The 13,769-nt window shown below is 39.2% G+C and overlaps 1 protein-coding gene across 1 annotated transcript in view; it reads right to left on the bottom strand.

Moving 5' to 3' along the window:
• Positions 1-13,769, bottom strand: part of LOC130102865 (myosin-IIIb-like) — a 135,428-nt gene that overhangs the window by 74,466 nt on the left and 47,193 nt on the right. Inside the window, exons 16-19 of the mRNA XM_056268965.1 lie at positions 8,357-8,436; positions 7,883-7,903; positions 4,541-4,618; positions 1,448-1,653 (exon numbers count right to left, since the gene is read on the bottom strand). Of these exons, the coding sequence (XP_056124940.1) occupies positions 1,448-1,653; positions 4,541-4,618; positions 7,883-7,903; positions 8,357-8,436 (385 nt within the window). The remainder of the gene's footprint in view (positions 1-1,447; positions 1,654-4,540; positions 4,619-7,882; positions 7,904-8,356; positions 8,437-13,769) is intronic.

Here is a 13,769-nt window from a genome sequence, read left to right as displayed (position 1 = left end):
TCATGTCGTTCCAAACCTGTAAGACTTGCGTTCATCCCTTGGAACACGAATGAAGACATTTTTAATATTCTCTCATCATTTGTGCCCATCCTTTGGAAATCCAACCAAAATTTCCAAGCTTCATAAAGTTAATAAAGATGATATGATAATCCATTTGAACCGAGTGGTTTATTCCAAGACTTCTGAGGAGACACTATTGCTTTATATGATGAACAGATTTAATTTAAGGCTTTTATTCGCATTTAATCATTGATCAGCACATGTACATAGAGTACATATGTTAAAACATGCCAAATGAAAGAATAAAAAAAAAAAATCTTAATTTGTGTCCTGAAGATGAATGAAAGTCTTAAAGTCCCCCTGTATAGTAAATCAGTTCATCCCTTTAAACTCATATTTGATCACCAAAATGACATATTTAAAATATTTCTTCATGCCTTAAAATAGCTTGTATGTAACTTACACCCTTGCCTCATTTAGTATACGCGGTTCTATGAATATGCTAATTAGCTCCGCCTCCACTCACTCACAGCAGCTCAGAGATCCATTCGCTTTCTCAACTTACTGAGATAAACGCTGCACAATGGTATCGTTCTTCACAACGTTGGACACATAACGATAATTAATATGATTAGCCTTTTGCTTGACTATGTTATCAAACAGCTTATAATGTGTTGCTAATGTTATACAAACTATGTTCCCGTTCTCAGTTTGCCTTCTAACGATCATCAGAAATGCTCTGAACAACTCAGAACGTCAGCGGAGAAAGGCATTTAGTTCATCATAACATCGTAATATACATCATACACCCGCTATATTGCTAAATCAACCCGATTTTTCATATCAACAGAAAAATATACCGGGATAACCTAGTTTGTTGTTATTGATATGCTAAAGCTCTCCGGCACGATGACATGATTGATTACAAGGTAGTGTGTGACGTCAGAAACACCAGCGATTTCAAACTGTGTTTTTGAGACTGTCTTTGGTTCACTGCAGTTTTAAGGAGAAAATACTCAGCAATAGTGTTGACTTATGAATTTACACATGGTTTGTCTTAAAGCACATTAAAAACACCACATAGACATATAAACAACATTAAAAGCTTGATTTTTACCACAGGGGGCTTTAACGTTTTGAAACTTATCCTTTAGGTGTTTAATCAGATCCCTAAATATGAGCAACATCACTAATTAAATGAACCACAAAATGAACAAAAATCCCATTTTAAGTAGATCTTGTAACATAAGCTAATGAAGTGCATAAAAAATTGAACTCAACAGTATTCTCCCTGTGAATTGTCAGTCGTGTTGTGTCATTCCTAATCTCTCTCCTCCCGCTCTCATTAGCAGCTTGTTTTGTGTGATCTTCTTTGTTTCTCAGGCCCTGTGGGACGAGCACAACACTCATTCTGTGAGTGTTATGTTACTCCGTGGATGTTTTCTACCTGTTAACAAACTCCTCGATGAGTATCCGGTGAGAATAACCCTGTCGGCGGATGTTGACAGTCTCTAGGATGCCGGTGTAACGCAGCTGAACCATTACACGCTCCTTATTGAATCGCAGAGCCTGGCGGTCATCATTGGGTTTGATGCAGCGGACGAAATGAGGTGTGCCGACCACCATCTTAGACAGCAGGTCCATGAGAGAGTACTGAAAGAGAAGATGCGTACACACACACACGTTGGGTTTTAGTGTTTTATGGGGACTTCCTATAGACACAATGATTTTTATATAGTACAAATGGTATATCCTATCCCCTAACCCTGACTCTACCCTTAAACAAAGCCCTCCCAGAAAAATTTCAAAAAACATAATTTAGTATAATTTAGAAGCTGTTGTCCTCATGGGGACCAAAAATGTCCCTACAAGGACAAAGATTTCTGGTATTGCCACCCAAAAGAAAAAATTACTAACCCTCATGTCGTTCCAAACCTGTAATATTTTCGTTTATCTTCGGTACACAATTGAAGATCTTTTTAAACTTTTTGATTTCTGTTCCTCCATTGACAGCTACGCAACTACCACTTCATAAAGTTCATAAAAGAGATTGTAAAACTAATCCATATGAATTGAGCAGTTTAGTCCAAATTTCGAGACTCGATCGCTTTATATGATAAACAGATTGAATTTAGGCTTATTCACATATTAACATTGATCAGCGAACATAAACAGAAGCTCGAGCGAACCTACTTGATGCGCGAGAACAAACCTCATTGGTTCTTGCTGAAGCTCAAACGCGCTGCGTTTAACACGAGAATGAACCTCATTGGTTCTTGCTGAAGCTCAAACGTGCTGCGTAACACGAGAATTGTCATGATTTCTTTCTTGTTTTACTCTTGTCTTGTGTGGACTTATATGTTATTTCCTGTTTTGCTCCATGTTCTTCTTTTTTTGATGTTTTATGTGGGTTGGCAAATCAACTTATGGTGCATATTCCCCTACTTACCAGGATGGAGTGTGAGGAATTATGATATCAAAGGAAAAATATTACTACTAATAATAATAATAATAAATTGCGCCATGTTTTGTAGTCTTTTGTAGTTTTTCTTGATTAGTTCCTGATTGTTCCCAGGTGTCTTGTTTGCCTATCACCCCTTGTGTATACATACCTCAGTGTTTCTCATGTTCTTGGTCTGGTGTTGTCCTATGTGGATGTTATGTGTGCTCTGTTAAGTTCTGGTTATCATTTGTTTGGAATCTTCTGTTTGTTGCCTGTATTTACTTTTGTTGTTTTGTTTTAATAAAATAGTCACTGCATTTGGATCCTCCACTGTCATTTCTGAACAGTCTCATAACCAGAATGAACCTCTGCTGAAGCTCAAACGTGATGCGTAACACGAGAATGAACCTCATTGGCTCTTGCTGAAGGAAGCTCAAACGTGATGCGTCACACGAGAATGAACCTCATTGGTTCTTGCTGAAGCTCAAACGAGCTGCGTAACACGAGAATGAACCTCATTGGTTCTTGCTGAAGCTCAAATGTGCTGCGTAACATGAGAATGAACCTCATTGGTTTTTACAGAAGCTCAAACGTGCTGCGTAACACGAGAATGAACCTCATTGGTTCTTGCTGAAGCTCAAATGTGCTGCGTAACATGAGAATGAACCTCATTGGTTTTTACAGAAGCTCAAACGTGCTGCGTAACACGAGAATGAACCTCATTGGTTTTTACAGAAGCTCAAACGTGCTGCGTAACACGAGAATGAACCTCATTGGTTCTTGCTGAAGCTCAAACATGCTGCGTAACACGAGAATGAACCTCATTGGTTTTTACAGAAGCTCAAACGTGATGCGTCACACGAGAATGAACCTCATTGGTTCTTGCTGAAGCTCAAACGTGCTGCGTAACACGAGAATGAACCTCATTGGTTCTTGCTGAAGCTCAAATGTGCTGCGTAACACGAGAATGAACCTCATTGGTTCTTGCTGAAGCTCAAACATGCTGCGTAACACGAGAATGAACCTCATTGGTTCTTGCGGAAGCTCAAACGTGCTGCGTAACACGAGAATGAACCTCATTGGTTCTCGCTGAAGCTCAAACGTGCTGCGTAACACGAGAATGAACCTCATTGGTTCTTGCGGAAGCTCAAACATGCTGCGTAACACGAGAATGAACCTCATTGGTTCTTGCGGAAGCTCAAACGCGCTGCGTAACACGAGAATGAACCTCATTGGTTCTTGCGGAAGCTCAAACGCGCTGCGTAACACGAGAATGAACCTCATTGGTTCTTGCTGAAGCTCAAACGTGCTGCGTAACACGAGAATGAACCTCATTGGTTCTCGCACCTCAAGTGAACATGCTTGAGCTTCCGTTTACCACAACTGATGTGTGAGTTGATGAAGTTGAGTAAAAGCCTAAATTAAATCTGTTTATCATATAAAGCGATCGAGTCTCTTCAGAAAATTTGGACTAAAGCGCTCAATTCATATGGATTTGTTTTAAGATATCTTTTTGAACTTTTTAAAGCGTCAAATGGTGCTTTTCCATGGTACGGCTTGGTGCGGCTCACTTTTGTGGTACGGCTCACTGTGTACAGTCCCTAGTATAGTACCTAGGTTCAAAGCGAGCCGTACTGACACGAAAATGTGACGTGTAAACAATGCAGATCACTGATTGGTAAGAGAGAATCGTCACTACAAATTTGTGACACGAGGTGCAGACGTTCCTCTCGCTGGTAGCCGATGAGCAGCAGTAAAGGCGGCACAACTATGATGATCAGTCTATAATCCCACCCACTTTGAAGCAGTACTGAACTGCAGTGGAAAAGCAAACCGAGCCAAAGTAAAGCGAGTCGAGCCGTGCTACGAAGTGGAAAAGCGCCTATAGTTGTAGTTGCGTAGCTGTCAATCAAGGAACAGAAATCTCTCAGACTTCATCAAAAAGATCTTCATCTGTGTCTTGAACATGAGCGAAAGTCTTACGGGTTTGGAACGACATGAGGGTGAGTAATTGATGACAGAACTTTAACTTTTGGGTGAACTATCCCTTTAAAACAGAATGATAATATACAATAATGTGATGTGCAGAGGATTCACCCTGAAATAAGACGCCACTGTCTGTCTCCTCATGTTAGTGGTTTCCTCAGGGTGACGCATCATTTCCATTGTGTCCACCTAAACACACATAAACACACTTACTGTAGCTTAGCCTGCATGCACACATCACCAATTTACAAGTACACAGAACTGGTCACATAGAACAACATCCACTTTAGCCCTAGGATGAATTATCGTTAACACTTTCAAATTAAAATAAGGTTTCCTTAAAGTCTGGTCAGGCATAGGAAGAGCAGATGAAGAGGTGGCTCTAAAAGCAGCCATATAACATTACTCATAAACAAAAACACAGAAGATAATCCAACATCTTGATCCAAGCAACGATCCCTGAGCACGATTGGTTTAATACTGCAAAGATGTTCTTTGATAATGAACTTCACACTTTCAACTGTTCCTAACAAGGACAAGACATGATGTGTATAACAGCCATCTCTACAACAGACCTCATGAATTTATCAAGGTGATGCATAATTTAGAGCAGGTCTATACCAGCAAAGTGTGTCTTAATATTCTATTTCATCTGAGTGCGTGGAGGCAGGTGTGTGTGTGATCTTTATGAAAAACGTCTGAGAAACTGAAGGGTTGGACATGAACCCTGACTGAGAGACAATCGAACTAACCCAGTGTTTTAATAACACATCTGTCCCGCTTCTGCTTACATGCGGGGCTTTTTACAAGAGCATCTCATCTGTGACTGAAGCAGTTTAAAAGTATCTGCAATATTAACCGGAACCAATTAATTGGGTTCTGTGCACTGGTGTCTAATTATATTTCTCTGATACAGCAGGTAGTCTGCAGGACTGTTTTAATCTTACCCGCAGAACGGAGGAAAAGGGAGAGATAATTATCCAGGGTGTTCCTTCATGGGAACAGTAACCCAGAACTGAAGTTTGGACATATTACTGCAGCATGAAGCAGACTGCCCAAATCCAGCTTTATGAAGTCCTCAATCTGACCTAGATCTAAACACATGAAAACTTCACCTAGGCCTGTCACAATCATTCATTTTCTGCTGATGATTAATTGTAATACAATTAATTGTGATTAACAATTTAATTCTGTTTTGTTTATCTAAATTACAGTGCAAGCCCAATATATTATTATTTAATTACTTGAAATAATTTATAATATAATAATAATAAAAATCATACTAAAATTGGTGCATATGATACATTTTAATGCAGTTAAAAATAAAATAATATAATATAATATAATATAATATAATATAATATAATATAATATAATATAATATAATATACACTCACCTAAAGGATTATTAGGAACACCATACTAATACTGTGTTTGACCCCCTTTCGCCTTCAGAACTGCCTTAATTCTACGTGGCATTGATTCAACAAGGTGCTGAAAGCATTCTTTAGAAATGTTGGCCCATATTGATAGGATAGCATCTTGCAGTTGATGGAGATTTGTGGGATGCACATCCAGGGCACGAAGCTCCCGTTCCACCACATCCCAAAGATGCTCTATTGGGTTGAGATCTGGTGACTGTGGGGGCCATTTTAGTACAGTGAACTCATTGTCATGTTCAAGAAACCAATTTGAAATGATTCGAGCTTTGTGACATGGTGCATTATCCTGCTGGAAGTAGCCATCAGAGGATGGGTACATGGTGGCCATAAAGGGATGGACATGGTCAGAAACAATGCTCAGGTAGGCCGTGGCATTTAAATGATGCCCAATTGGCACTAAGGGGCCTAAAGTGTGCCAAGAAAACATCCCCCACACCATTACACCACCACCACCAGCCTGCACAGTGGTAACAAGGCATGATGGATCCATGTTCTCATTCTGTTTACGCCAAATTCTGACTACCATCTGAATGTCTCAACAGAAATCAAGACTCATCAGACCAGGCAACATTTGGTCTGTAGCCTCTTTTACCTATTTGTAGTGGAGATGAGTGGTACCCGGTGGGGTCTTCTGCTGTTGTAGCCCATCCGCCTCGAGGTTGTGCGTGTTGTGGCTTCACAAATGCTTTGCTGCATACCTCGGTTGTAACGAGTGGTTATTTCAGTCAAAGTTGCTCTTCTATCAGCTTGAATCAGTCGGCCCATTCTCCTCTGACCTCTAGCATCAACAAGGCATTTTCGCCCACAGGACTGCCGCATACTGGATGTTTTTCCCTTTTCACATCATTCTTTGTAAACCCTAGAAATGGTTGTGCGTGAAAATCCCAGTAACTGAGCAGATTGTGAAATACTCAGACCGGCCCGTCTGGCACCAACAACCATGCCACGATCAAAATTGCTTAAATCACCTTTCTTTCCCATTCTGACATTCAGTTTGGAGTTCAGGAGATTGTCTTGACCAGGACCACACCCCTAAATGCATTGAAGCAACTGCCATGTGATTGGTTGATTAGATAATTGGATTATTGAGAAATTGAACAGGTGTTCCTAATAATCCTTTGGGTGAGTGTTATATAATATAATATAATATAATATAATATAATATAATATAATATAATATAATATAATATAATATAATATAATATAATATAATATAATATAATATAATATAATATAATAATTCCCTTATTTGAATCAAATGTGATTGAAATTTAAACAGCACAATTATTGTGGTCTAAAATAATTAGGATTAGATCAAATAACCACACTCAGACAATTAATCAATTAATCAAGATAAGCCTAACATGGTAGAGCCACGGACCCTCGTATCTCCCAATAGTAAGACCATCTCTGTTTATTCTTGTCATAGAAACGCATAATTCCCAGACCGAGGATGTGAACAGCTCCGGATAGAACGTAGTCCACGTGTTGTCATCTCAAGAAGACTACGGTAATTATGACATGGCATGAATGCAGCATATGTTTCTATTGCTAGTCTATTGCAGGTGATAGGTGGTCTATCTGGGGAAGGAACAATCTCATTTCATAGAGCATTTGATTGGACCAAAATCTATACTGCAAGATAAGAGTCATTTATATTGTTGTTCCACTTTTCAAAAAAAAAAAAGAAAAAAAAAGTGTAAATGTAAAATGCATATATCTAAAAGTGAATTTTGTAATCTTTTAGGTGTACATTAGCCTTAAATGTTTTCAAAGCTAAAGACATGAACTAAAAGCTTCAAAATTAAAACTTAAAAAGGATAGGATGTGAACGCTTAAGAGCTGCTTCTCAAAACATTGATTCATAGTCTGAGGATTATTTAAAATAAAAATTATTATAGGTTTAGATAGATTTTCGTCCATTGGCTCAAAGAAAGACAAAACAAAATGGAAAATAAAGTAGTGGAAATTACATCAGAAAATATGAAGATGGATATGAAGAAATTCTTACCTTTAACAGGTATTTAGGAGACTGAGAGGAGAAAGGATAGTTCAGACAGATAATAGATAAAAAGCACAGAACAGTGAAGAACAGGGCTCTTTTTCAATGAAAACATACAAGAGTTCAGAGGTTCTGGAGCAAAATAATTACATCACAAGCCTCATCGGTTGTAATATATTCATTCAGATTGTGTAGTTGATGCAAAGGTATTTTACATGTGCCTCATGAAGTAACTACTACTGACCATAAACGCGTCACATCTTTAACACAAACAAATATATATAAGTCTAATATCATGACTAAGCTTTGATTTAACAACAAACCTGCAACTTTATTGAAAAGATAAAACTGTCCAAAAATCAGAAAAGTAACTAAAATATGTGTTGTGTAAATCCTTTTTATCGGAATTGATAAACGTATAAAAAAAACAGAATACTTTTATGACGAACGTCTGAATGTGCAGAAGACAGTGTAAGCTCGGACCTTATTCCTCCCGCTGCTCAGTTGTGGAGGCAGAGATCTGGACGCTGCTGTCACTCTTGCCCTGGATGTGGCCAGGTTTCCTGCTCAGCAAAGAGGAAACGCAGATCAGTGACACGTCAATCTTCCATCTGAAGCATGAATGAATAAAACAATATGGTAGTGTAGTGGTCTGGGCTCGCAACCCAAAGAATGCATGTTTGAACCCTGGAGGAGATCGGACCGGACTAGGATTACAAAGACTGCGATCTTGATCAAGACTGCTCTACCCTCAACCAAAGTGTCTGCAAAAATAACACAGTTATCAAACTGTTATTGCTTTCATAATCATATTTTTTCTCCTGATGACTGGTGAATAATACCAAAATTGCTAATTTTTCAATAACAGTAAAGGCCCCGATATACTCACGGCCAAGTTCTTTCTTATGCCTTTCTCTCAATAACAAAATAAACACACAACTAAAATAACAGCAATGAGAAAACAGTAGTTAAGAAAGAAACTGATCATATCGATGTGGATTTGTTTGCACAAGCTCTGCAATTTGGCACTCCAGTACAGTCATGTCACGTTTATTGATATAGCACTTTATACAATAGATTGTTTAAAAGCAAGCAACTTTACAAGCCATGTTTCCATCCACTTGTCAATCGAATTATCTGAAGTTCGGTGAAAAAACTCATGCGAATAAAGCTAGTGAAAGTGTGTTTCCATCAAACGGCTTTAAAGCGGATAAAAACCTGTGCGTAATGACGTCACATGCTGTTTTGCGATCAAATTGGTATATCGAATTGATTTGAGACATGTTAAGGTGTTTCCATTCATTTTCTCACCGAATCGCACAACATTCAAGCCAACATTTGCGAACAAAGTTTTGCTGGGCAAAATGGATCGGCCCATAATAACGTTTCCATCCGCGTTTATCGCATAAGCCGTATATCGATCAAGATAAAATCCGATGAGACCGATCGTATTTCATTTGAGTCGATATTCATGAAATTCAATCGAATTTTACTGTTTCCATAAGGCATTTTTCATTCGATATCACTTAATGCGGATAAAAACGTGTGGATGGAAACATAGCTACAGACTTAAACATAAAAAAAGAGTGTCAGTAGCCAAGTTTCCATCCACTTGACAATCGAATTATCTGAAGTTCGGTAAAAAAAACTCATGCGAATAAAGCTGGTGAAAGTGTGTTTCCATCCAACGGCTTGCGATCAAATTGGTATACCGAATTGATTTGAGACATTTTAAGGTGTTTCCATTCATTTTCGCACTGAATCGCACAACATTTGCGAACAAAGTTTTGCTAGACAAAATGGATCACGCCATCTACCAACAAATGATCAATATTGAACAAGTTGTAGCCTAATAGTGCTTATGCCAGCTGATAGTGATATAAGGGATAATGTATTGTTAGCCTGTATTCGCTATAACAACCGCCTTGCTATACATTATCCCGCATATTACATGCCTACCTACCAAATAAATCAATAATTTGACACAAAATATTGATTTAAAAAGGAGTTTATTGATTTATAAACCATTGTATTGCTTCCGCTAAAGAAAATAGCCCGTTCCGTCTCTGAACTGCGTCCATGGCAACGCTCTGTTTTTCATGGCAACGGTGTGTTAGCAGCGGTGTGTTATCAAGAAATAACAGACCGCATTCTACATTAGAATTCAACCAAGCCATGTAATAACAAGCTATAATAAGAAAACAACGACGCTATCAACACATTGCTATGATGATGCAGATGCACGTAAATGTCCGACGACAACGGAGGCGGCCTGTGGTGTGGGAACGACAGCGCTCCAAACAGTTCTGGGAGATCGTGGTTCAGAGACACTTTACGGAAACCCTTTGGTTGAAGCATTTTTTTTGCTTTGTGCACTTACATCTGTCTTTGCTGACACCCGCCATGTGTGCGCAAACAGAGTGGAAATACTGGGCGGGAATGAACTAAAACTTCTTCTTCTAGATGTTTGTGGCGTGTTGCAACCATAAAATGACCTAAAACTTACTCGCAATTCATTATTTATTCGGCAAATAGCGTTTCCATCAGCGTTTATCGCATAAGCCGTATATCGATCAAGATAAAATCCGATGAGAACGTATTTCATTTGAGTCGATATTCATGAAATTCAATCAAATTTTACTGTTTCCATAAGGCATTTTTCATTCGATATCCCTTAATTTGGATAAAAGCGTGTGGATGGAAACATAGCTAGTGTCTCTTTCAGAATTACAACAACATTTTCTACTATAAAGCAGCTCTCCAGTGTGTTCATGCTTTTTCTAATGGACATCCGACATGGAGAGACTGAACAGAAGACATGAACCAGCGAAGATTTCCACATCAAAGAAGGCGGAGCTTCAGAGAACACCTATTACCTAATAGCCACTGTCGACCAATGCTAGTTCGAAGGTGTTTAGCAGTTCCTGAAACGAACACAAAACAAACTTTTTTTGTTTGAAACGACGTCACACCAGTTTGTTCTTCGATTTCGCTTGAAGTAAATCGGGGCCTTAACCTGTATGGCTGTGGTCCCGACAGTGTGCCCTTTTGAAAAAGAAGAGCACTTAATTGTATTGAATTTTAGTGTACTTGAAAAAACGTAAGTATATTTAAATGAGTACTTGCAGATTGTCACGTGTGTGGCTGTAGTAAACGCACAATGCAGGAGATACAGAGAAATAAACAGTCTTTAATAATAAATCCAGAAACGAAGGAGAACACAACCACATTAAAACCATAAACAATACCACAAAAAGACCTAAGGAAACTAAATACAGGGAGAGTTAATTAACCAGAACAGAAACAGGTGCGCGATTAATCAGAAACTAAAGACCAATGATCACAGGCAAAATGGGAGCATGGAAAACGAAACCAAAACATGATGAAACTAAACAGACATTCTTTAACGGTTTGCCTGGAAACAAAGATGCCCTGACGCCAAACCCCCTCATGGAAGAAGAAAGCCGTCGTGTTTACAACTGTGACAATAAGAGCTTTTCAGGATCAAGTAAACGCTGGATTTTCAAAAGTATGTCAAGTATGTCAAGTTAGTGGCATGGAGTCTTTAAAATACGTCCAAGAGTTATTGTAAGGACATTGACGTTATATGTTCATGACCCTAAACATGACGTGGAACAAAACGAACTGTGATTGGTTGCTTTAAATGTCAGTCAGATGGCCTCTGGGCGGCCCTTGGCCAATGAAAGCTGCTATGGAGTCCAGACCTTCTGCCATGAGTCTGAAGGTCTGGCTACGCAAGACTAATATATTTTAAATGTGCTTCATTCCAAATGTGTTTAAAATACATAACATACAAGTTTCATTTTAGTTTAGTTTCATACACTGTTGGTTCGTTGGCCAGAGGAGAACTGCCCCCCTCCTCCCCCCCGACTGAGTCTGGTTTCTCCCAAGGTTTTTTTTTTCTCCATTCTGTCACCTGATGGAGTTTTGGTTCCTTGGCACCGTCACCTTTGGCTTGCTTAGTTGGGGACACTTATTCAACAATATTATTGATCTGCCTGCATTGACACCATTATATGAGAACTGAACTGAGCTGGATGATGACATCACTGTTTTCTCCAGAGTGGCTGTATAGATAAATGAACTACTCTATAGTTACTCTCTAACTACTAATAATTACTCTTTTAAAAGAATGTGAAATTATACTTTTTCACAAGGATAGCTTCTTGTAATAAACACATCTTGACAATATAAAATAATATTAATAAAATGACAAATGACTTAAACACAGTCATACTCTTTCATTAGTATAATGGGTCGTTCTAATAAAGCTGCAGCCTTCAAAAAACAACACAAGAGTCTTTGCCTTTCTGGACCTGCAAAGTGCGACCACATTGTAGACCTGCAATAACCTTCATTTACCCTGTAATTTAACATCATCATTAGTGTTTAAAAATAAATAAATAAATACAAAGTTCTGTCATGAAACTCTAGATAGCGCAGGCTGATAGTTCCTTAACTCAATCCCTTAGTGATCACATTGTTATCTACAAAGCACAGCTGATTGGTTGCTGTTGCATCAGTAGCCAATGAGCTTTCTGCTCAACATTCAAATACTTGGCATTGTTTGCTGTTAGCAGTCTGCAGGGCGCTTTCAGAAACCCTCCACCTTCCCCAGCTCCACCTGTATAGATCTGCTATGGAGGTTATTTAATGTATGTTATAAGTGAAGCAGCAGAATTGACAGTAGATGTCTGTACTTGCTCTGCAGCAGCAATAATAAATAGATACATTAACATTATCCATCACCATGCCAATCTCTCAGAGAGTTCTCATGACAGAAATAAATGTAAAAAATACTCCTTTAAGTGCACCTTTAACAGACAGCCTCAAAGGAGCTGTGTCGACCTTGTGACCTATGCACAGTCTAATATCCAAGTGCTGAAAGTATTCAGGATCAGAGTGAGGCATCACTGTCTATCATCTCTCCTCCCTATGGTTAATACACTCTCTTTCTGCTTCCTCTTAAACACGCACACACACGTCTTTGGGATATGAAACCCCACTGTTGCATATGCAGCACCGTCTGAGCTTTTCAAAAGTTTCTGCACAAGATGTCCAAATGTTTTCCCTGGCTGGGTCTTCAGAGACTAAACTCTGATTAATGGTACTGAAGGAGCCTTTGAAGCCGGATTGGTGACATCAAAGTGCTAATCCATGGGTGGCAGGAGTTTTATAATGAGTGGGAAGCATTTTAGCACGTTTCAAAGGCTCCGGCGCATGAATAAACAATGGCAGCGCAGATGTGCCACACACCTTTAGAAAAATACCCACCGCAGAAACAGCGAGCGGATCGCAACTGTAGCTGCAGCGCTTTAGTGTGTGTGTGTGAAGTCTGAAGGAATCTAGGGAAATGAAACATCTGTTGTTCTTGTAGTCTGCGCCCCAGTAATACAGCAGATGACAGATTAGAAAGGGTCACAGGCTGAAACAAACAAACAATAAGTCAAGAAAACAATTATCGTTTTTCTTCCCGTCGCCACACTTGTTTCGTAATGACCGCCTCGTGTGAATGAGCACGCATGGTTCCCTGCGTTCAGAGCAGATCATGTTTAATTGCTCTATTTGTCAGGGATTAATTGAGTTGTTTCAGATCTAACCATAGCTCAGGAATCCCACGCTCCCTCCAATGGGATTACAAGTGTAGGCTGCTGGTTAATGTTGTCTCTGCTGTAGTCAAAACACTGACACAGCACTGGGAACTGGCTCCCTGCGTAACGCTTTTCCACTGACTGAATTCCACTTTCCACTGGCTGGTGCTGGATCCGGTGCTCCGTCTCATCCCGTGTATTTCCAAAAGGAAAAACCGGCTCAAATCAGTGTCAAAAACTCTGTCTGCACATGAATAAACTGATGCTATTGTTTCATGCTGCAC

The sequence above is a fragment of the Rhinichthys klamathensis genome, unplaced genomic scaffold, assembly GCF_029890125.1.
Source record: "Rhinichthys klamathensis goyatoka isolate OS25496 unplaced genomic scaffold, OSU_Roscu_1.1 h1tg000279l_1, whole genome shotgun sequence".
NCBI classification, from domain to species: domain Eukaryota; kingdom Metazoa; phylum Chordata; class Actinopteri; order Cypriniformes; family Leuciscidae; genus Rhinichthys; species Rhinichthys klamathensis.
This window is presented reverse-complemented; position numbering and strand designations above follow the sequence as displayed.